At 40.9% G+C, this 23,697-nt stretch overlaps 2 protein-coding genes across 10 annotated transcripts in view; one reads left to right on the top strand and one right to left on the bottom strand.

The window, feature by feature from the left end:
• Positions 1 to 564: 564 nt before the first annotated feature.
• BLZF1 (basic leucine zipper nuclear factor 1) lies at positions 565 to 9,426 on the bottom strand. 6 transcript variants are annotated; one of them, XM_033053423.1, is made up of 7 exons: positions 9,343 to 9,426; positions 7,767 to 7,823; positions 6,010 to 6,449; positions 5,198 to 5,397; positions 2,930 to 3,058; positions 2,116 to 2,332; positions 565 to 1,939 (listed from the first exon to the last, which is right to left on the bottom strand). In XM_033053423.1, the coding sequence occupies exons 2-7, from the start codon at positions 7,783 to 7,785 to the stop codon at positions 1,754 to 1,756; spliced, it is 1,191 nt and encodes a 396-aa protein (XP_032909314.1). In that variant the 5' UTR covers positions 7,786 to 7,823; positions 9,343 to 9,426; the 3' UTR covers positions 565 to 1,753. The 6 variants fall into 6 exon arrangements, with proteins under 6 accessions (XP_032909314.1, XP_032909318.1, XP_032909316.1 ...); XM_033053427.1 differs by having other exon boundaries at positions 9,385 to 9,403; XM_033053425.1 differs by having other exon boundaries at positions 9,323 to 9,395.
• The window catches only part of NME7 (NME/NM23 family member 7), a 90,645-nt gene continuing 76,363 nt past the window's right edge, over positions 9,416 to 23,697 (top strand). For 2 of the 4 annotated variants that reach the window (XM_033053420.2, XM_033053416.1), the window contains exons 1-2: positions 9,416 to 9,543; positions 23,440 to 23,547. In XM_033053420.2, the coding sequence (XP_032909311.1) occupies positions 9,541 to 9,543; positions 23,440 to 23,547 (111 nt within the window). In that variant the 5' untranslated portion in view covers positions 9,416 to 9,540. Of the gene's footprint in view, positions 9,544 to 16,574; positions 16,642 to 23,439; positions 23,548 to 23,697 lie in introns of all 4 variants that reach the window. The other 2 variants (XM_033053417.1, XM_033053419.1) reach the window with 2 other exon arrangements.

Genomic DNA, 23,697 nt, shown 5'->3' with positions numbered 1-23,697 from the left:
AAAGAAGAGGAGTGTTCTGTCCAACTGTACACACCAACAGATTTCATGATCCTGGCATTGCTCCTAAATTTTTCCACATTCAGACTGTTTTCTGGGAGTACTGCAACAGACAGAAGTGTATTAGATGCAAAGCAGATTTTCTGGTAGTATTTTCTTTGTTATTTTTGGAGCTAGTTACAGGCATATTGAGAGCACTGATGTTGGACTGGAGGCTGCTCTGTTGCAGCTTTTGCCAGCATAGGGAGCGAGAATGGAAGCAAAATGAAAACTTCATATGCTAATGGGACATGTAAGTAACAGGTGCCTTCCTCCTTCCAGTACCTTCCCCTGACACTAAAAGCAAGAAGAGCTTCCTGTGTCTAGCAAGCAAATCCAGGGGAAATGTTTGCGACAGTTCACACACACCGTCTCCTTAATTGTAGAAAACTACAAAAGAGATGCTTCTCTGTTCATTCCTCACACCAGCAGAATTAAGGGTTTTACAGTTCAATGTCATGTAGTTCCATTTATGCTACAGAGAAAACAGGGTCAGAAATGTGCCTTCATTAAATCTAAAACTGCAACTTGAAAGCAAGCAAAAAAAGTTTATTGTAGCTTTCTTCATGTAAACCAAAGAGAGCCAGCAACAGCAAGAACTTACAGCTTACATATTCTGATCATGGGTATGATACTCAAAGGAAAATTGGGTAAAAGCAACCTTTTCCCCAAACTAGACAGCTTCATATGGCAAATTTGGGGGTCAAACTAAGAAACTTAAATAGGCTTCTTAGGATTTAGCAGATTGTCTCCTAAAAGTTCTCTTCAAACCTATATCAAGAACTTCAAATCTACATCAAGATTATAAAACCATACAAGTAAAAAAATACTTTTTTTTTAACAGTACCTGTGCAAACTTAGTGCTTATTTTCATCTTCCCATAATACCCAGGAAGACCTTGGGCAAGGATTGAGTCCTAATGCGAGGCCAGGATTCAGTGCTATGTACTAAAGGAAGTATGTCAGTCTGCCTTTGCTGAGGATCAGCTACACAGCAGCTTCATTCTAGAAGCTGACAAAATGGAAAAGCCATTATTTCAGCTCTATGGAAACACAAGAATAATCTCACCCCATAGAGTTTTCTAGAATCCAATTGAAAGCAGTTACTACTTATATATTATTGCTAGAGTTCATTCAGGCATCATCTCCTTCTTGACAGGAGGAGTGACATCGCATATACTTTTGCTTTCAGAACTTACAGCTATGAAGAATCATTGCACATATGCCTTTTTGTAACTAAATTTAAAAGGTAGAATGTAGACTTGGGGCCAGTTCATCACCTTGGCTAAAATTTAAAAAAATAGCATGTAACTGATGATTTACCATTACTTTATTTTTAAATTTAGACATAACTGATCAGCACTTCATTTGCTTTGGTACAGTTACACTTCTGTCTCCCTCTAAAGGGAAATTCATTAAGATTTGCTAATAAGCCTATAAATGTTTAATAGTCAAGAGCATCTCTATGCTCTGTAAACTGGACCAGCATAATGTTTTTGTGTTGTATAAGAAAATAAATAGTTTTCCCTATTGAGAAGTCACAGAAGTATACCAGAGACTATGGCAATCCTGTCAATCCCTAACTTCAAGAGGTAGAGAAGCAAAAACTGTGTCATTCCAATGCCAAACTCACCCATTACAGAAAAAGGACAAAGGGAAGCCTGCTGAATATCAACTAGTGTAATTCTTCAGAAAGAGCAGCTGCCTTGGCTGGGCTTTTAAAGGGCTATTAGCTCTCCTTGACAGTGATTGCAACAATTGAAGGTGACATCTTCATATCTTGTATATGGGTGAAACCTTCCAATGCTTTTCTTTGTGGAAAGGAAAGAAGATGCAGAAGTCTCAGAAAAAGAAACTTCTGTTGATGTTTCTGGATGTGCAGCTGGATCCAGTACATGTAGCATCTAAGGACAGAAAAATTGACACTGAAAATACTTTTATGAAGTTCAATGGGCTTTTTCCTTCTCTAAGAGCTAGGAAGGATTTCTACTCATTTTTCATCTTTTTTCCAAATTGAAAATGAAACATCTGTTTACCCAGAAGCTTAATATAAAGATTAATGTATATCAAGAGTTCTTACCATTTCAGCCATTTTCTCAGCAGGGGTATTGCAAAACTCCACAGTTGAAGTCTTTTTTGGACTTTTAGTGCCAACATTTCCTAGAAGATGTGAGCTTACAGCTTTGGATAGCTTACAGTTCACAGCTGCTAGCTCTGTTGTAGTGTAAGGCTGGGCACTAGGATAGTATGTCTGTTGTCTCCCCCACTGAAGAGAGACCATCAGTTCCTCCAGCAGCCTGTGCAGAAAGGAAAGAAGCACTGTTGGTGGGGTTTGTATTCTACACTGTATAATCAGCACTCAGCACACTTCAGAGAACCATCTTTTCCCAAGACTTACTGCATAAGCTAAATCTTAAACCAAAGAAATGGACAAAAATAGTGTTTAAGAACAAGGAGACAAATAGGATATTCTCCAAGGCAAGGCCTCACCAACACAGGACATTAATACTGGGAACACTTATTTGACATCTGGCAGAATAAGCACTTTAAAGTCTATGTAGGTAGAATAGTTCTTTGAAATTTCGGAAGAAACAGGGAAGACTTGAAGTCAAGACAGGAAGTGATTAAAGAGAGAAAGCCTGAGGATGTGAGGGATGTCACTTCCACAGTTTATTATCCTAAAAACCTCAGACCTCTCGGAAATGAAGAAAGTATTCTATTACTTTTGCTCTTTCAGCTCTAAGACTGAAAACTGACCATACTATACATCAGCATAATTGATTTGTGTTGAATATCACTGGAAGAGTGGAAAGTTATTTGATTCTCTTCTAGCCTAAAATAAACTGACAAAAATGAAGTTTGCACAGAGGTAGTCTGGATTAGAAAAATCATACTTGTGTGTATCAATCATCTCTTGACGGAACTGGTCGCGTTCATTCAGCAAGTCCTGGATTGCACTTTGTGCATCCCTGGTTTGGCGCTGAAGAATTGCTCTGGTATTGGTCAGCTCATCAGCCATCACCCTGCAGAGGAAATCTCCAGTCAGTAGAGCAGGTGAACAGTTTGAAAGTCACTTTTTTCTACTACAGACCATCATTTGTCTGCTCAGCCTGAATATTAAGCTGCTGTTCTCTGTTTCCTCCCCCATGCAGAGCCTATATTAATCTAATTAAGAATAATTTCTATTCAACTACAGCCAACACCAGTGCAAGACTACATATTGACTGAGTTTAAACAACCTTAGGTCACTTAATACAGATCTAGTAACAGACATTTCAAAATACCTTGGGAAAGTATACATGGTTGACAAGGATCCTGTGAAAGCTAAATACATTTTTCTTTTACTAACAATTCTCACAAGTATGCTGTTCACTCATCTCTAAAAATGGAAGCTATGGCTACAGACTGCATTCATTTACCTCTCTGCCCTTCTCAGGGGCAATCACCAAATGTCAGATATAGGTGTTTAAGAGTTACAAAGGAGACAGCTGTTATCACGTTTTGCTATGCCATAAGGATTGGCATTGACCCCTCCAGCAGGCATTTCAAATGCCTGTAATATTCCAAATGCAAAAACCAGAATGACATTTAAACAACCACTAGTTAGAAATAGGAGATAAAAATGAACCAGAATGTCACAATATTGAAGAGTGTTACTTTGAGCATACTGCTGAGACTCACAGCCCTGATCTCAGAATTACTCATAATGTTAAAAAACCCCCAAGTTTGCATAGTAGCTCTTGCTCAACTAGGACTTACAAGTACCACTACATCCCATATGTTACACAAGTTATCATTTACCCTGTACGCTGTAAAAATCTTAAGACCAGCAAATTAAAGGGAGGAGACTGTATTCTATTGCCATTTCCTTCAAACAGTAAGGTCTTTTGTGATATGCCTTAAGCATCATAATTCAGTCAATTATATCCAAGTATAGTAGAAAATTAAAAATCCTAGAACACTATTTACAGATCTGGTAAGACAACTAAACTTAGCAAGTTTAAAGTCATTGTCAAATAAGATATTTACTTTCAGACCTGCTTTTATGGTTAAAGAAGTAACAGTAGGGTTCTGAGCAGTAAAACAACCAGTATTTGATAAAGAAGTCCCCCTACTTTTTCTTCTATAGTAGATCTCTGAGTCACTATAAGCAGACCTCTTAAACACATCAGCTTCTTCTCAAATTGATGACTGTATCATACTAGGAGGTTGGGGACAAAAATACAGTAATTTCACGACTATAAGGCGCACCGGATTATAAGGTGCACCTCCGGGAGTCGGCAAATTTAGCAACTTTGTACATTATATAAGGTGCACCGGACTATAAGGCGCACTTTTTTTTTTTTTTGCAGCGAAGATCCGTGCCACGCGCAACAAAGTAATGAAATAGTAAGAGAATCTCTAGATCGTGGAGTTTACTGGCAGGTGCTCAATTTGCAAACATTTTTCACAGATTGGTGTAGCCTTTAAACGCAGCCCCAAGCGTCCTCCCCGTGCGCAGGCCCCAGCACTCACGCCCGCCCCCAGCTGGCAAGGCGGGGTTCAGGGCGGTCGCAGCTTGCGGCTACCGCGGTTTGGGGCGGCTCGGGGCTGCCGTGGCTCAGGGCCGCCAGGTCCCGCCCACCCTCGCGGCTCCTGCTGGCCGGGGGCTGCCTGGTCCCGCCTTCCCTCGCGGCTTGGCTCACGGCTTGCACTTCCGGGTTGGCAAATTTCGCAACTTTGTACATTATATAAGGCGCACCAGACTATAAGGCGCACTTCCGGGTTCGGACCAAAATTTTAGTTAAAAAGGTGCGCCTTATAGTCATGAAATTACTGTAACTAATTACCTTTAAGAAAAGTCAGCTGCCCTAGAAGACATTTTTATACCCTAAACCGCATGCAGCTTTACCAAAATTAAGAGCTTCTCTTGCTTTCTTGACAAGAACTGTATGAGATTTTAGGAGGTTTAAGACTCACTGTATTACCTCTCAAAACAAGAGTATTCTGATTTACAAGGACCTTGCTTTCTTTATGCCTTTCCTGTATTCTCAGATTTCAAAGAGTAGGTGTCAGTACGGCTATTGTGGATGTCCTCTGCATATGTAAGCACACTGCAACGAGTTTATGTGATGAAAGACTGAAGGAGAATGCTGTTAGGACAGCTCCATGAGAGGGAATACCTGCTTGCTAGGAATTTGCTTCTCCACACATCACATTGTATAGACATGCGCTCCAATTGTTCAGACAACTGAGCCATATTTCGGCCCAGGACTTCATTTTCTAGGATGAGCTGATTCTTCTCTCGAGCCATCCGTTCAAAGTGATACTGCAGATCATCCCCAACAGAAGCAACAAGTAATTTCTTCAACTCCCGATTGACCTGGAATTTGACCACACTCTCTTATAACTATCAATAGAGAATAAAAACTCCTAAGAACATAGTGCAACTTATTGCAAATTGCTAACAGTAAATTGTCTTTTCCTTTCCAGAATGGGATGTTTCTAGGCAAGCATAAACATTTGAGCCTAATGCATGTCCAACACATTCTTGTTTAAATTCTAACAGTCAAAGTGGACAATGAAAGACTGTTGCAGGAAACAAAGTTTCTGTAGTATTCAACTCCTGAATTAGTAAGGTAACAAAGGGTTAGACAAGACATCCACAGGTGTATGAAATAGAAAGTTATCATCAACCCTTCTACAGCATAACATTTTTCACTTAGTGATTAAGGAACAAAGTCTTTCCCCATGAAAGAATCATTTCCCTGCAGCTATCTAGTGTGTTTCTCGACTCTTTCATCTGTTGTCAGAGAAGCAGCACTGGAATACTTTGATGTACTTCTACTCTCTATCTTAGCTGATAAGTTCAAAAGGGAACCTATTTGTTTCAAGACTAGAGTGTCATAGCAGTTCTCTTTGGTCACATTCACAAACTGTTTATACAAACCAAAACAGTTCAGCTGTGGGAGAGAAAACATCGTTAATTTCTTACCTCAGTCTGTATACGCAGCTGATTAGAGAGACCTTCTTTATCCTGTAACAACCGCTTTTCTGAATTCTTTAGCTTTTCAATTGCATTTTTCAGCTCTATCTGTTCTTTCTTGGGATCTGTGGTTCCGTCTGACTGAGAGAATGTGTCTCCTTTATGTCCCACAGATTTAGCTACCTTAGCATTTTTAGTTGGAACAACATGGGTGATGGCTGTTTTGGGGACTAATATTCTAATAGCTTCAATCTCCACTGATTTATCTGCATGTACTTTCCCTAGTTGCAGAACTCCAGGACTCAGGGAAGAGGCTGTCTTTTTGCGGGGGCTGTGGTGGATGTGATGGCTCGTAGTGTTGGCTCCAGTGATTACTTCCACTGATCCAGCTGTTTGCTCTGTTTCCATGCCATCTCCAGGTCCTCGAATGGGTGCTGAGGCATCATCAACTGAAATTTAGAAATTGTGGAGGAAAAGTTTACCACCTTTCACTTGGTTATAGTGTCATTGTAAGTCTTCCCTTAATTTCTGTACTTCAAAGTTAGAGATTTTAATGATACACTGCATGTGTCAAATAATCAATTGCAGCAGTGATTATCAAGCACAAGTCTGAAAATCACAGAATGGTTTGGACTGGAATGGACACCCCTGCTGTGGGTAGCAACACCCTCCACTAGACCAGGTTGCTCAGGGCCTCATTCAACCTGTTCTTGAATACTTCCAAGGATGGGGCATCCGTAACTTCCCTGGGAACCTGTTCCAGTGTCTCACCACCCTCACAGTAAGCCCTTACTCAAGTAAATTCTTACTCAATGTGCATTGCTCATTAACAAACCAGTACGAGACACAAATATTAATCTGAATTGCATTAATTTTAATGTCCTGCTGCCATACAAGATTAAATGCAGACACAAAAAAGCTTTCCTGGGAAAAAAAAAATCTTGACAACATTACTCATAGGCTGAAAACAAAATCAGGTTTTGGGAGCTGGCAGAATCAGAGCAGTTTCATTTTAAAAGCAAGAAGCAAATGAAAAACAGCTATTACCCACAGCTAGTGACACCTTAAGAAGTTTAGCAGACTTTTAAGTACTAACATAATTTAGTTGCCCAAGTAAAGGTTTAAGAAAAGCCAACCCAGTTCTGCTCCATTTCTGAACTACAGACTACAGCATTCCCAGTAATGCTGCATTCTCTCCATACTCCCCAATATATACAACATTTACTGAAATTAATTTTAAGACCACTAAGTTTTCAGCTGAATGAATTATTATTGTAGTACAGTTTCCTTGCAATGGGTAAGAGATACAAAGTTTCTGAGGGCATGGCTACACATACTGCTTTTTTTCTCATACCAAAAGCAGTAATGTGAACTTGTGCCCTCTATCCAAATATTAATGGATTTCAAAAATGCTGTAGTAACACCATAATATTGCCTTATTTTCAAGTTTGCTGAATCAGTACCAACAGGTTCTAAATACCAGAGGAAACTGTCAGAGAAGTGTACAGACAGATCATAGTACCAGTGACAAACTTATTTTTCAATATCGAGCTGGATTAGAAAAGCTACATTCAAAGCTGTTCCATCCCGGCAGCTCTTGTTTTCACTGCAATAACGAAGTCACAGAACTACTTTCTCATAGATACATAAAAGGAGTAAGTTTAAATGAAAGGAGCCTGGCATACAGTGTAACTGTATGGTGTAACTCTGGTGTTTAGAATGCCAATTCTAATCCAGTCTGCTCAGATGTCATATGAGCAACCTACCTTTTTCTAGAGATGTCATTTTCTCTTTAGCAGTCAGCTCTTCCTAACTAGGTAAGTCTGAGGAAGAAATAAGGAGGGGGGCAAAAAAAATCTCGAGCAAGGTAACAGTGACAGTTAATCCTGGATTATCCCATTTTCTACTACAACCTCTAAACTCCAGTTCTGTAGCACAGTGAAAAAACCCACACCAAAATAAAAGCGAAAAACACAAAATGGTAAAAACTATACTAAAACCCACAGAGTTAAAAGGAGAAGACTGCTTCTGGCACTTGTGTCTTTTTTTCACCAAGAGCTGCACCTCATCTTGTTCTAGCTTCTATTCCTTTACATTTTTTTCTGGTCTCCCTCCTTTTTTCAGTGAGGCACCATCTTACCCTTTAAAAGCCTGTAACACTCCCACAGTACAACTGCATGACCATGCCAGGATAACCCAAAATAATCACAGAACCACAAGAAAAGGAAATCCTACACTTTTCTTCAAGCAGATCAAGAGGTGAGGAGGAAACAATAGCAATTGCACAGCTGCACAATTCCTTTAGTCCTGCTTGCTGAAACAAGCTTTTTAGTGGGGCCAATTCTCAGTCAAACAAGTAGTCAGTGCCCTGAATGGGGTGCACATGATTAATTTATCCTAACAAAAGCTGACCCCCAGTTTGGCCCAATCCACCACCCTGGTGATTTTCTCCCTTATCCACCAAAGGTAATGACCATTGCCACGTGCATCCACAGGACCATCCATTCTCAATAATACAAGTCACTCAACCCTCTTTTCTATGGTCTAACTACGTTAGTTTGAGATCAGTATACCCCTATCTTGTTTGGCTGGCTTTTTTTCTGTGAGTTCTCAAGGGAGAGCCCCTGGGCCCTTGCTTCCTTTCACTATACCACTAAGTGAAAAGGTTTAACTACAGCTTTTTGATTTCCATTGCAGCATCTCTCTAAAAAGAAAATGGCAGCAGCGAGCATACTGCTACTTTTGGGTTTCTAGACTAAAGATTTGTTTTGTGTCAGGCAGGTTTATCTTTTGTGATGAACAGAAGAGAAACACCTTTCCTCCTTGAGTTTTCTCTTAACTACGATACAGAGATGTCTCACCATCTGTTGCTTCTACAACTGGAGTTGTGTGTTTGCTTATTTAATAGCATTAGTTGTTAATCATCACTGGTGTTCGTTCCTTTTGATTGAGGATCTCTACTCGATGAGAACGAGGAGGATGAAAGCGTAGTTGCTCAAAGAGGCAAGAATCGTCAACAAAAGACCAATTAGGAGCATTTGGGCTTATCCCATCAGACACGACCTGCCGGTGATCCTGCTCCCTCAGAGTTCACGCTATAACCCCGGCCAGTTACGTGTGGGGGTAGTGTAAGCCTCCCAACATGTTCCCCTCCTCCTCCATCTCCCTCGCTGGTTACATCAATACCCATCGCACCTCTCAGGACGCCAAGCCCTGCAGGATCCAGGGCCTCGCACAGCCACCGCCCGCCCGGCCCCGGCCCCGGCCCCGGCCCCGGCCCCGGCCCCGGCCCCGGCCCCGGCCCCGGCCCCGGCCCCGGCCCCGGCCCCGGCCCCGACAGACCGGCCCGCAGCAGCGACGTCGCGGCACCCCCACAGGTGTCACCTCCGCGGCTTCCGCGTCCGGCGGCGGGCGGGGCGCCCCGCGAGTCGTGTCCGCTCCCGCCCAATCGCGGGCCCGGGCGCGGGGGCGGCGCTTCGGTTACGGGGCAGGGGCGGTGTCGCCATCACCGCCGTCATCAGCATCATCACCCGCATCGCCATGGTGAGCGGGGACACGGGGCCGGGGGGCAGCGGCGGCGGCGGCGGCTCCGCGGGGCCCCTCAGGCAGAGCCCCTCAGGGCCGCGGGAGGGCTGCGCCCGGCTCCGCGCGGCCCTTGGCTGAGGGGCCCCTGGGGCGCAGCTGGGGATGTTTTACGGGTCCGTTCGGGCTCGTTGGAGCTCAGCTGTTGGGAAGCTGCTGCTGCCACCCCGGAGCCGCCCTGAGTTGGGAATCGGCTGGGCCTGGAACTCGGGAGACCTAGCGGGAAGGCAGTGGTGCATTTGGGGGAGAGAATACGTTTTAGGTGTCACAGTCTTTATTCTTGACTGGATGTGCTGTGTAATAATGCAGGACGGACGACAGGATGTCATTGCAGGGGCAATAATAAAGAAAACCCCGTTTGCATTTTAATGTCGGGGAAAGGTTCTTCACCCAGAGTGTGATTGGGCTCTGGAACAGGCTCCCCAGGGAAGTGGTCAGAGCAGCAAGCCTGGCAGAGCTCAAGAAGTGTTTGGACGATGCTCTCAGACACAGTGTGTGACTCTTGGGGCTGCCATGTGCAAGGCCTGGAGTTCCACTCGACAGTCCTTGAGGTTCCCTTCCCTCACAGCATGAGATTGTAGTGAAACACAACTGAGTCCCCCTTGCAAACCTTGTGGTGTGCAAACCTCAGTGTTGTAAGGCTGATTAAAAAATCAACAGCTTTGAGTTGCATTTTGTACTCAAACTCACGTGCAAGACTGGCAAATGCACCTGTGGGTGGGTCCACCCTTAAGTACCTCTCTCCAGCACCTCAAATTTTCCCCAGCCCCTCCAGCAGCTTATTTTGCACCTTGCTTTTGAAACATAAAATCAAGATAAGCATTTGCCACTTAAAGAAATGCCACTGTTTGTTTTCAGATACAGGGGTTGTAAGTGTTCTGTTTAATGCAGTTAGAATTGTAATTTTCACTTCCCATGTTGAATTTATTCCTGTCAGCAGAAGTCCTGCTTTCTGGGTTGTACCTTAGGTAAATAATTTACTTTGTTTTAGCTGATTGTCACTGAGTTTGACATGTTTCTAACCTCCCTTTATTTCTGAGGTGACACCAACTTCATTAGAGCAGTGCGGAATCTTGCAGCAACCTCTAACTAAATGTTTCATGGCATATTTGTTTAATTGCTTTTGAAAAGCCTTCAGTGATAGGAACTACATGATCTGTTGACATAATTTCATTTGCATGATGACTTTTATAGGTCACTGAGTTTTTCCTATTATGTTCTGTGCTGGAAATGATACCAGTGATTATTTTTTCTTTTCTTTGTGGGTTAAAGATATTCCATTTTGTCTTTTACTTGTAGAAATACTTGAAGATTTTAACTTCGCCCTTTCCTCATTTCACATTTTTCTTCCGTAAACAAATTTTGTTCTCTTAATATTTTTCTGCTGGTTTTAAAATTTAGCCATTTTCCACTCTGCCTGCAGTTTTCTCTAAATGTGGTGTTTAACCCTGCAGGTTTCTTCCCAGCTGCATTGTGTTCCACTGCTGCTGAACAGAGCAAAATATTTGTATCTTGTCTCTTAAATCTTCATATTGTCAAATTTACCATATTTTTTCACTTGAATTGTTTTGCAGTCTCACTTTCACTGCAACCTACTGTAACTATCCAATTTCCTGTGGTTTTGTTGTCTAGCCAATTTCTCCCTTTGCATTTGATTTTTTATTGTAATACTTTGCATTTGTTTCTATAGAATTTTAAGATTATCATTCTCAGTTCTACTTCTAAGATGCTTGCAATCATTCCCACACCTTAGCTATCAGCCCAGATTCTGGATGTACGCTTTCTCAGTTTCATTTTCAGTGTAGTAAGAACAATCCGAAATAAAGCAGGTGCATAGCTGATCATTTTGGAACACCATCTGACTCCCAGTTGGCAAGGGAAGTATTCCTAATTACATCTTCATATGATAGATGTAACTGCTCTTTAGCTTAGGCCATGATGCCTTACTCAGTTTGTCAGATTTGCAGGTGACAGATTAAAAGCCTTATCAGTTCCCTGTTTGTCACAACTGTGGCTTCTCCCTTGCTCACTGTGTTGGAAAAAGATTTGTTCTTGACAAATTCACATTATCTGCTTTTTATTATTGTGTTGTTGTCTTAGATGTTCAATAACCATCTACTTAATAACTTGTTCCATTTTCTTCCCAAACACTGCCTCTCTTGCCCTTCTCCTGTGCCCTGGGACCTTTCTTCTGTGATCTTTCAAGTATTGCAGAGTCCTGCTTGTTTCTTTTATACTAAAAATCCCACTAATTTTTCCACTCATGTGCCCTTCATCCTGACAGTTTCCTAAAATGCATTTAGAATAATTTGGCCACTGGAAGATGATGGGAGGATGGATGTTTGGGAATGAGTGCTGGTCAATTATGTATGGACTCAGAATCCTGGGAAACAGCTAAGTTATGTAACGTTGGATACCATGATTTATGCATCTGACCATCATAAACTGTTCAGAACATCTTTTATCAGGAACAAAATCAGAATAGAAAAGATGCCTCTGGTGGATTCTAATATTGATCTGAAAGCTGGACTTTAGCATCAGGATTTTAATTAGATTCTGAAAGTAATGAATTTTGGGTTAGAAAGCTTGACCATCCTTTAGTACTATGTTGCTTCCACTTAATCATATAGCTTGGATAAATTTCAACATATAATTCAGAAAAAATCTTACAAGTTGTATCATGGCTTGTAATAGAAAAAAGGTAATAACTTTTAGTGGTATCAGTTTGGAATGTATTTGTGTCACACCCTGTACTCCACTCATGTGCAAGCTCTGGAAGTAGTTATGTGCATTGTAAAACTGGGCAGGCAGATTGCTGTGGTGGTAGAAGCTGAGGTAAAGGGACAAATGTTCTGAAATTTCCTGCAGTTATTTGTCTAACAGCACTTTGACTTTACAGTCTGCTGATCAGTCCTTGTTCTCAAATGGCAGCATTTCAGATCAGTTCTAGTGCATTCTGGTGTCTGGTTTGTAATTGTGCGAGACCTGGCTGTTGTGGACGGTGAACAGTAAATTGCCAAAGGGAAACCTACTTTTCTCCACCTGAGATGTGCTCTCCCTCTTGGCTGCTGGAATGCTCTATTATTCTGTAATGGTACCTTTCTTGTAATCACATACAGAGATGTGTTTGTCCATGATGTTAACAACATTAGTTTCTTTTGATTCATGAGTTTGGTGCACTGTGACACTTGAAAGTGTTCCAGATATGGAAGTGCAGCATTTTCCAGAGAACAATGGGCTCTGTTCAGCACAGACACAGAGCCTGATTGCAGTGGAAACTCTGCACATACATGCAGCTTTTCTTCCACCCTTTGAAAAAATTATTGTTACCTCTGCAATCTGACAACTGCATTCTACATTACAAAGACTCTTTGAACAACAGGACAGATATTATTTCCTTCTTGTGCATAAAGAAATCAAGACACATAAAAGCCAGATGACTTGTCTAATTGATGCCATCTGGTTTTGATCTTGTGCATGTGGAAGTACACGGTTAGTGGAATTTATGTGTCCAACTACCTTAGTTCTTTTTGTGAAGTTAGGGGAAAATATATGTGAAATTTGTTCTCCTGCCTGCCAAAACTTGCAGTCTTGTAATTTTGACAAAAATCTTTTATATATCAAGGGATGAGCAGTTCGACTCACTTCAACAGAAAATTTGACAACTTGTGTGTTACATGTTTGCTGTAATTATTATTATCATCAGTTCATTAGTAAAACCCACAGCTTGGAGAACATCAACATGATGGAACTCATCAGTTTAGACAAAACAAGGAAGAAAAATGAGAATTTTTTTTCGAGTGCTTTGATTCATCAGTGGAAAATACTTATTTCTTTTTTGGGAAATGGATCTTAGGAAATGAATCAGGAATTTCTAGAATTTGACAATAGTGAGGCCTGGATTTTCATGGTGTGTTCAAATTTTCAGCTGAAGTCTTTGAAAAGGCAGAACAGTTCGTGGGGCTGTATTGGTTTACAGGAGTTTCTCTTGGGACCCAGCAATCTCAACCATACTGCATGAGCTGGTAAAATGGAATAATTTTGATGAAAGTCTGTCATTCAGAACTGATAATATAAACAGACTAAACTCTTTCCTGCTAACAGATTTTCCTGAACGAGTCCACGTTTATGGAATGACTTTTTGTAATCTTCAAATTGCTTACTTGCTGTTGCCAAACAGCTGCCATTTAAAAAAAAAAAAAAGCACATTTTAAACTCTTCCAGGAAAAGGTGCAATATCTCCACAAAAGACACTTTCCTAATGCTTAAGAAACTTTGCTTCTTTGGTCTTAAAACAAGACTCAGTTTCACTAGAGTGACAGCTGGTGATTACATTGAATTTTTCTCAACTGCACAATGGCTTGATCCTGTCAGTTTAAAGTTTGCAAGACAGAACCAACCACAAAGACGAGTCTCTGTACTTAATGGCCAACTCTTATTTGCAGCATTTCATCACAGGGAAAAAAATTATGTATCAGCATGAGGAGAAAATAAGCAAAATGCTGTCAGGTATCCTCTAACTATTTATTGCGTGGTGAGTCTTCCTGTGAGCATCAGGGGTATGCCATGGTTTCATCTTGAACTGGTGATTCCAAACAGCAGAAATTTACTTCTTCAGCAGGTAAGCTGTGTGCATTGCAGAATATGTAGCTGATAAAATAACAGATTTTTTTGGCACTCTGTCAGGCAAGTGAAAACTGTTTGAAAACGCCCATAACTTCCCTTTGTTCCAGGAGCTCATTTTGGGTTTGATGCTGACATCTTTATGACATTATGTGCTTTATGAAATACCACCCTACAAATATAAAATTGACAGGTTTAGAATCCATGGGATAAATTGCCTCCTACTGTAGCCAAGTCTTGGCTTTGGCTTGCAGAAATTATCATCTCTCCAAATGTAATTTTAGATGAATTGATGGCTCTTCTGATGGGGTGGCTCAGACAGATGACATTGATATAATCAAAGTTACCTAATATGGTCTAATATTAAGTTTGATGCTAATCTCCCTTTGTCACTCAGAGTTGTCTGTCCAGTTCCTTTGAGTTGTGGGTACAGATGTTAATAACTGACATGTCTGTCCTAATGGTATGTTGGTTTTTTAAAAATATATATATTGTCAGAAACTCCAGGATTTCAGGAATTATTCAGTGAACCAGTGCCAGGAATAAAGAAAAGTTATAAACTTTCAGTTAGCAGTAAAAAATATTAGAATTTGATGACAGAGACAGTAGTTATTTAGAGAGATGTTCCAGGCGGATTTGATATAGGTAAAATTTACATTTAACCATCAGAGCTCAGAATTTTTTGTAAGTACATCCAGATTGTTGTTAATACAGGAACCCAACTGGTCTGTGTCAGATCTGGTGCAACTTGGAAGTATGAGCATTACCTTTGGGCAAAGAGACATCAAGCTATAATTAGAATCATAGAATCATCATTTGGGTTGGAAGGGTCCTCCAGCCTGCTCAAAACAGGTCTAACCAGACCAGGTTGTTCCAGGCTGTGTCCTGGCAAGTCCTGAACATTTCCCAAGATGGAGATTGCACACTTCCTTTGGGCATCCTGTGCCAGTGCTTGACCACCCTCTTGGTAATTCTTTGTTTTTCTGGTATGTAACTGGAATGTTCTATGTTTCTACATGTGTCCTTTTCATTTTTTGCTCTCACTGTGCATCTTCAGAAAAAGTCTAGGTTCATCTTTTTGGTGTATTTCAGTTAGGCAGCTCTAGACAGCAGTAAGGTGACCCTCAGGCTTCTCTAATCTGAGTAAGCTCTGTTCTCCCAGCCTCCTCTCATGTGTCCTGTCCTCCAGACCCTGACTGCTTTGGTGGCCAGTGGCTAAGCACTAAAAATGGAACCTTTTAGGTTTTTCTGTTTGATAGTCTGTTTCCTTTAAGCCAAGGGAGTAGTGACCCTTCAAAAAGTGAGCTTGGCTGTTCAGTTTCCCATTTTAGTGTCAGTTTCTAGAATCTTATGGTGGTCTAGTATATCCAGGTGGGATACTCTGTTAATCATGAACTGGCTGGTGAGAAGCAATTGTTGTAGGGAGCACCTATTGCTCTAAGTCTGAAGAGAGCTTATCCATGAACACTGACTTTTAACTATAACTGTAGCTGCCAGGAATAATCACCAAAAGTACTATTTCTTGAAAGTAAGCACTGTGCTTGGCCTAATGTATCCAAACAATTTTGTGTTCCCCTGTGTCCTTATACAGATGTAAACCAGAGGTCCTGGTGCCAAAGCAACACACTGAGGTCACTCAATAGTGTTGTGTGGGTGGAACCCCATAGTTCTCTCCCAATTAGAAAAACAGAAAGAAAAAAACAGCATAACATTTGATAAAGGGAGTAAATTGTGTGGCAGGGTTAATACTGAGAATGACAGTTTAGCAAGTATTTTCTTCTATAATGAGCACAGACCAGATGAGCACATACAAGAGGTAGAAGCTACTATTACATTTTTTTTTCTTACACTGTGCCTATTAGAGTTATGAGATAAACTCTATGAGGTGCCTTTATGAGTTGTCCTGGAGTGGACAGCTCTGATACTCGTTTAAAAACTGTGGCATTGGGATTTTTGGAGGGCTGTGGGATTGACATTGGGAGGCTGGGCATTGAGGAAGGCCACCTGGCTATGTGTCTCAGTTTTCCTGTGTGAAAGGACTTCATCACCTTGGCTATTGTGATACATGCTTTATCATTTAGTCATTTCTACCTCCTCTTACAAGATTGCTAATTTTGAAACTCTAGGTGTACTAGGAAGAGATAGCAATGGCTTCTAACTGATCATTTCAGAAGTGAATTCTTGAGGTTTGAATAAGGCGCTCAACCTGTCCGTGGGCACCAGAGGGTGCTCGTGTGTTTGCAGAGAAGTGGCTCCCTCCTGAGATGTGTTCCCGAGAGACTCTTGCATGATCTTTATTTGCATGGGATCCTTCAGTGATTGTAACTACCTTGATTATATATTTTTTTTAAATCATACTTTTTCTGCAGAATACTCCAACACACTTGGAAGGAGAGCCACATGTAAGAGAGGGCTACACACAGAAAGTGGAGAGAGGTGGGTAGGCATTCTTAAACCTGTGTACCTGTTCTTCCACATACTGCATATTTAAGTGTGATCCCTCACTAAATTTAGTACTCCTATTTTTAGTCTTTCCTTGTTTTCTTTCTCTTGCTGTAGAGACTGTATCATGCTCTATGTTTTCTAGTTACATAGGAGCAATGCTGTCCTTGCCCCGTCCCAAGGTCTCTTCTACAATATACTCTTTGATGACTGAACTGTGGTCTTTTAAGTCTGAAGACTCCCAAATCGCTGGGATGGAGTAGAGAAACTGGGATTTGCATCCAGTCATCGCAGCTACTAACATTCTGGAGTAGCAGAGCTTCCTGGGGGCAGCTGCAGGGGCAGTGGACTGAGCAGCATTTTCCTTTTCTGGCTTCTTCCACAGGTGCCTGGTTCCTATGCTGAAGTGAAAGGTCTGTGGAAGCAGGAAATCAGGATAAACTGACTAACCTGCCTCTGCTCTGTTTTTGTCAAAATGAAGGGGGATTTACGATGCCTGAATGGTACAAATATTTTAACTATCAAATCTTGGTATCCTTCTGTGAAAAGAGTAATGGTGGATAATTCCCATTTTACAAAAGTGAGAAGATAGCCTCCTTTTTGAAAAGGTACTGAATATCAAATGCACTAATGCAGGGGACAGCTGTGTAGGTGGAACTAAGTAATCTTATCCAAACTATGTATGGGATTGAAACCTCTCAGTCACTGTCTTCATCGAGCAGAGACATTTGCATCTCAGGGGAATAAAATAGATCAGTTGTGCAAATCTGATTACGAAAGTCCTATGCTTTGGGGGAGAAGTAATCTGTGAATTGTAGAACAAATCTTCATAAAATGTAAAAGTCTGTTAGGAGTGGCAGAGTTTGGGAATATGATTATACTCACCCACTTTGCTTTCTGTACCCCACAGAAGTTTTTGATTTCTTACTTTACTAATGGGAAATTGATTAACAGCTTTAATCATGAGAACTTCTGTTTACATGTAACTTGTCATTAATCTGACTTCAGAATAAATTACGACCATGACATCTGTACTAGCTGAAATCTAGATTTAGTCCAACTACCTTAGAATTTGACACAATATGAGAAAAAATAAAGCCAGCATTTGGTTAAGCAGTAGTGCAGACAAAATAATACTTGTTTTAAGTGCCCACAGTAGTGAATGAGAAGCGTGTCAACAGAGTTGGCAGCTTCATAGGACCATAAATTGTTACTAGAACATGACAAGCTCTGACAGTTCCAGGTGGATGCAGCATGTGTGGTCTTCAGAGCATTCACACAAACTCCTGGGCGCTAATTGCTCGTGGTATTGGCTGGCTGAAGGACCTGTTCTCCCTTAGCTGTGATTCCAAGGCAACCAACTAGTTCTTGTTAAAAAAGCTTTTCAGAAGATTATTATGAGCTAAGATAATCTGAAGATGCTGTAGGCATTATACTGCTTTGAAGTGCTGTTGACAGCTTTAGTTTAGGATTTGTAGGTGTTTCCTTTCAAAGCTCTACTTCCAGCTGCTTGTAACTTTCTCCACTTTTAACCATTCTGCATGAAAATTTCCAGATTGATCTCCAAGAGGTTGAAAATTTAATGGAATGCCTGAATAGGAATATGTGGGGAGAAAATTTGAAAATGCTTCAGAATCCTAATAAAAATACAAAAAAAAAATCAGTGTTCCTCTGAAAAGCTTTAGTTCTCAAAATACTGGAAATTGAAAGCTGGCAGTTTGGCAGAGGAAAACAACATTTTAGTATTGACATCAGCTTTAATGTTAGGCCAAATTTTGAACCTTTCAGAAATGTTTTTCTTGTAAGTACAATATTGGTTGGATCATGTAGTGGGGTGTGCACAGGTAGCTCAGTGTTTCTCTTCCTGGCATCACATGGAGGCATTAATCTCGTAGTTGGAAGGCGGAGACAGTGTTCAGCAGCTGACCATGGCAGCATTAGTTCTGCCACTACTGGTTGATTAAGTGCAAAGCACCTAAACTTTGTGCTCAGATGTGATTATGTGGGATGACCTGCATTGCAAATCGTGCTCTGAGTCAGGGAACAGCTCTGCTTTTGCTTAAATCACTGTCAGGCTCTGCTGGAGTTAGTGGAGGCAGACAGGCACGTGCTGAGCACTACTGACTGCTCTGAGAGGAATTACCTGTGATCATGTAATTACAAATGCAATAATATATGACCCTATCATCTGCAGCTTTATAAATGTGCATTAAATGACCACATGTTCTCCCAAAGACAAGATGTAGCTGGTCTTCTAATGCTGAACTGAACAGAGCAGTGAGGAGCAGTATGGCATCCTTTATGTGTTTTTGAGAAATTGTTTTCCCTTAGAAAAATAATATGAATCCTGTAACTAAGTACTTAAGTATGACATGTAATTGCAGAGGATTGAAGTTATTGGTTGAGAATTTCAATTCTTGATTATTTTATATGAGAGACCAGGGGCAAAAGAAAAAGGTTAGGTTATACTAATCATTCCCACATGCTTCATAGGAAACTTACATAATTTATGCAATCTAGTAGTAAAAGCAGATTTCTTGCTTAATAAACTGACAGAACAGCCAGGTAATTTTGCTGATGTGGCATAAAATTGCAGATTCCTAAATCTGAAAAGAAAATTTGAGGCCTTCAACCTTCTAGAGCTGTGCTTATCACAACCCTTGAGCATAAGGGGATGATTTACTGAACTGAGATCCCAGTTGAAGAGGAAGATTGCCTTGGTTAATGCTACAAGGACAGAAGATGCCCATGCTACTTGGCAACAGATGGTCCAAGCAGCAATAGCCATATGAACATACCCAGTCTGAAAGGCACCTGAGAAGCCTAGGGACCAGTAATATTGGAAATCTGTGGATCCAAAGAATGTAGCACGAGTTGGAGAAGGATAAACAACAATAGAGTATTTGACTCAATAGATTTCAAATGTGATTAAGAATGTTAATAAGTTATCCAATATTTGCTTAATTTGAAATAATCTAGAATTTGTGTGAAATTTTCACTAGGTAGGCTTTGTTTTCTACAAGGAGAGGATAAAAAGAGATATGTTTACAAAATTCGTCAGTGAGCTTTTGAATACAAGGCTTAGGTTGAGGACTGTCTGTAGTCAAGACATTGTCATGGAAATTGCAGTTTCCAGATGTTTTTCCTTTTGAAAAGTGATCTTTTGATATTCCTTTTGCATTAAAGAGAAGCCTGTTGAGAAAGTAGTGGGAGGTGCCACAGCAGTGAGGGGGCTGCAAAATTGTAGTTCTAAAAATTATTCCAGCGCATGTGTCAGAATAGAAGGGGAGGAGGAAATTGAGTTTTAAGAGACAGAGCTAATTGTGTGCTCTTTCTACACAGTGTTGTGGATTTAAGTTATGCCTGGAAAATATCCCGTATTACATAAACTGTGAAGGCAGAAGATGGCTTGAATAACACAGCTTAATAAGCATGCATTGATAAGAATTAATTTTGGAATTTAAGGTGCAGTACAATGCTGAAAATTAGAGCACTTTCTGTCATGCAGAATGTTAGACTTCAGTGTGAGCTCAACCATAGTTAGACATCAAAGAATTCAGGTGGGTATGGGCTTTTATTAAACATCTGAGCTGAAGAGAGGTTCTGGTCACAACAGTCAGGGATGAGAAACAGAAATATAGAGAACTCATGCTTACAGAAGTACTTGATTTTTTTAAAGAGATTTTTTAGAGATTTTGATTGTTTAAAATTTTGTTTAAAATTTCTTTTTTAGTTTTATGTCTGCAGAGGATTGTCATATTTAAGATGTCCTATGAAGGAGTAGCACTCTTAATCCACTGATTAAGAATGTATTTTAAGCTAATGGAAGTTACATTTTTTTTGGTCTGGTGGTCTGAATTTGTGACCACTTGGTGCTATGTGGTAAGTTTTACATCGTGCAGGGCCTGCACCTAAAAGCATTCAGCTGAAAATAAAGCAGGCTTGCCAGATGTTAAAATGGGAGAACAGGAAAGCTAACAAGTCAACCATCTAAAGCAATCAGAGTATTTCTGGGGCTCTTGAGAAAGCAGGTGCTGCTGTGATGGTGCTTCTGTCACTAGCCTGTGGGGGGAGTATAACCCTGTGAGTAGCTGCTTCTGGCTGAAATTATGGGCTCTTATCCATCAGACCAGGAGTTTGCCAGTTACTGCTTTTCTCTTGTGCTGAAGTCCTCTTAGGACTAGGAAGCAGCATTAAATCTGAAGTGGGGATTGATCTGGAAGAGCAGTGATTTATGAGCTTTGAGGAACTGTTTCAAATAATTCATAACAGGATTTAGATACCTGCTGTTAGAGGTTGATTGTACATTTATAGCAGTAGTCCAGAGGTTGATTATATGTTTATAACAACAGTTTCTAGGCCTATTCTGAAAATAATGTTCTTGGTGAAGGCAGCTGGTCAGGTCCCTCATTTCACTCTGTCTGAAGACAACAAGGCCAACATCTGTCTAAAGCATGCACAAGCACATATGGCAATGGTTGGTGGGTTTTTTGTAGAAACTAAAAAGAGGAAAGATAAAGATACCTAAAGATAGCTCTTCACTGGCCATTTCAGCTTTTTAATATTGTTCTTATGCTTTGAAGCCATCTAATTTTTTAGAAAAATACTCTAGCTCTTCCAAAGTATTTTTGAGAGTGCCACCAATCTGGTTTGAGGGGGGAACAGGTTGTGACACAATCTTCCCTTAAAATTGTTTATTTTAAGAATTTTAGGAAGCTTCAGAGCAACCTTTCCAGAAAGCATTTTTGGTGTATTAGGAGAAATACCCATTTGGTGTGAGAATAGTTCCTGTCCATCCTGTCCCAGTGATTTTCATAGAAACGGCTTGGTCTGTGCGTTACTGGAGGTTTTCCGTTTTCCCCATGACAACAGAGTTTTACAAAATGTGGAGCACAGATATCAGGATGGATCAGATTCAGCTTTTACCAAGATTTGTGCAATCTTTTTGTTGCTTCATTAGGAGATGATTCAAATCCTTCGATTCTTTTTCTCTTTGGTCTGATTTCAGAGTCATTGAGTCACTGAAAAAAAAATCGATGGAGCAGCAGACAACAAAGTTGCACACTTAAAATGTAGCAATACTCTGCATGACCCCTAAAGCTGTAATACACGAGCAATGGGCCCTGAGGCTGTGTCAGATATGTCATGCATGCTGAAGTTCCTGATGGCCTGTATAACCTCATAGAGACCAGATTGCTAATAGCATGTAAAGATGCACTTTCTTCTTACAGAAGGAAGAGAGAAAAAACCCTATTATTTTCATCTTCACAATAGGTGAACTCTTGACATTGCTGATCTCAGTTGTAGATTTTGCCATGGAAAGGAGATGTAAATCCTGGGCTCAACACAGCTATTATGGAAGTATCAGCATGCAAAAGTAAAGTGCATAATTGCCACTGGGCTTTTTAGTGGTAGTAATTTTCCACTAATGTGGACATTTGTGAAAAATATTTCTCCCCAATTAGGTATTGCTTGTTTAATTGCATAGTCATGAGAGCAGAGGCTATGCGTGATTTTAATGAGGGGATGGTAGAGAAATGAATGGAAATTAATTCTTTAAAGCAAGAATTTTCTGAGTTATAATGTACTTATAGATTCACTTAATTTGCTATTACTTGAGCTGTGCAGAGGAATGTGATTTCAGGGGTGACTAACATGCCCCTTTTCTTGAGGGAATGAGGTGGTCTCTGGTCAAGAGCTGTGAAATACTCTCCTTTCAGCACTCACTCTGGGTCTGGAGCAGTCTGGTGCATTGAACATATTACCACCTGACCGGTCATCACTGTTCTCTAATCACTCTTCTTTGGAGAGTTATTTTCCGAATTTACAGTAATTTCACGATTGCAAGCCACACGGACTATAAACCGCATCCCTGGGTGTTGGCAAACATTTCGTTCTTTGTCCATGCACAAGCCACACCCAATTATAAGCCACTCTGTCATTCGCAGGGAGAACCCACGTGCAACAAAGTTGCCAAATAGTAACAGAATCACGACATGACGGTGTTTACTGGCTCACCTCGGGCCGTGTGGGCACGGGGCTGCCGACGGGGCGAGGTGGCTCAACTCGGCGCTGCTGCTTGGCGGGGCCACTCAGGGCCAGCCGCCGCTGCCGCTGGGCACACTCGCCCCGACCTGGCGCTGCCCCGTGGTGGCAGGGGGGCACGGAGCCCACCGGCACCCGCAGTGGTGGTGGGAGGTGGGGATGGAGCCTCCCCGCTCCCACGGCGGTGGCAACAGGAGGGGACGGGAGCCTCCTGCCTCCCCCTGAGCCGCGGGGCCAGCAGGAGAGAGCCCCTGCCTCCCCCCCGGGCCGGGGGTCCAGCAGGAGGAGAACTTTAGATATGACTGTTAAGGAAGAGGGAAGTGTTTCCTTGTAGGATGTGTAGAAAATTTGTTAAGAGTCTGTAATTTAGTTGTAGGTGAACACATGTTTTTTTAACAAAAGAAAATAAATTAAATACTTTGACTAAGTTGTAGAAGTCTTAACAACAACTTCAACAGTAGTCCATGCTTCGTGACTGATGAAATCAGGGTAAGTTATGAGACTGTGTGGAAAACTGCCATGATCCAAGTTCCATCCTATTTAAAAGATGATAGCTAACAAGTGAAAAGATGTCACCAGTTGTTGGCAGGAGATAATATGCAGTGTTCAAATTCATTTACAAGTGATTTTTTTCCTCTTTTTTTCTTTTCTGATAACAAATGAAGGAAGCTTTTTGTTTGTTTATTTTTACATACAGAATATGTATGCTTTCTGTAATAGCCAGTTTTGCCCTTTTTCTTTTTCCAGAGTCAAGATGAGAGATATGCTTTCATTGCTGAATGGTATGACCCAAATGCTTCACTCTTTCGGCGTTATGAGCTCCTATATTATCCGAAAGATTCATCGATTGAAATGGTAGGGATGTAAGAAAAAAAAAATCTGTTGTTATAAATGTAATATCCAGTTAAACAGTTCATAGAATGGCAAGACACTGCTTATGTCTATTAATGATCCAGAAAGATAATTTAAAGAAAATTTAATTTAAAGTGTATCTTGTTCTAAGAG

The sequence above is a fragment of the Catharus ustulatus genome, chromosome 2, assembly GCF_009819885.2.
Source record: "Catharus ustulatus isolate bCatUst1 chromosome 2, bCatUst1.pri.v2, whole genome shotgun sequence".
NCBI lineage: Eukaryota > Metazoa > Chordata > Aves > Passeriformes > Turdidae > Catharus > Catharus ustulatus.
The sequence above is the reverse complement of the archived record's forward strand: the minus strand, read 5'-3'. Positions and strand labels throughout refer to the sequence as shown.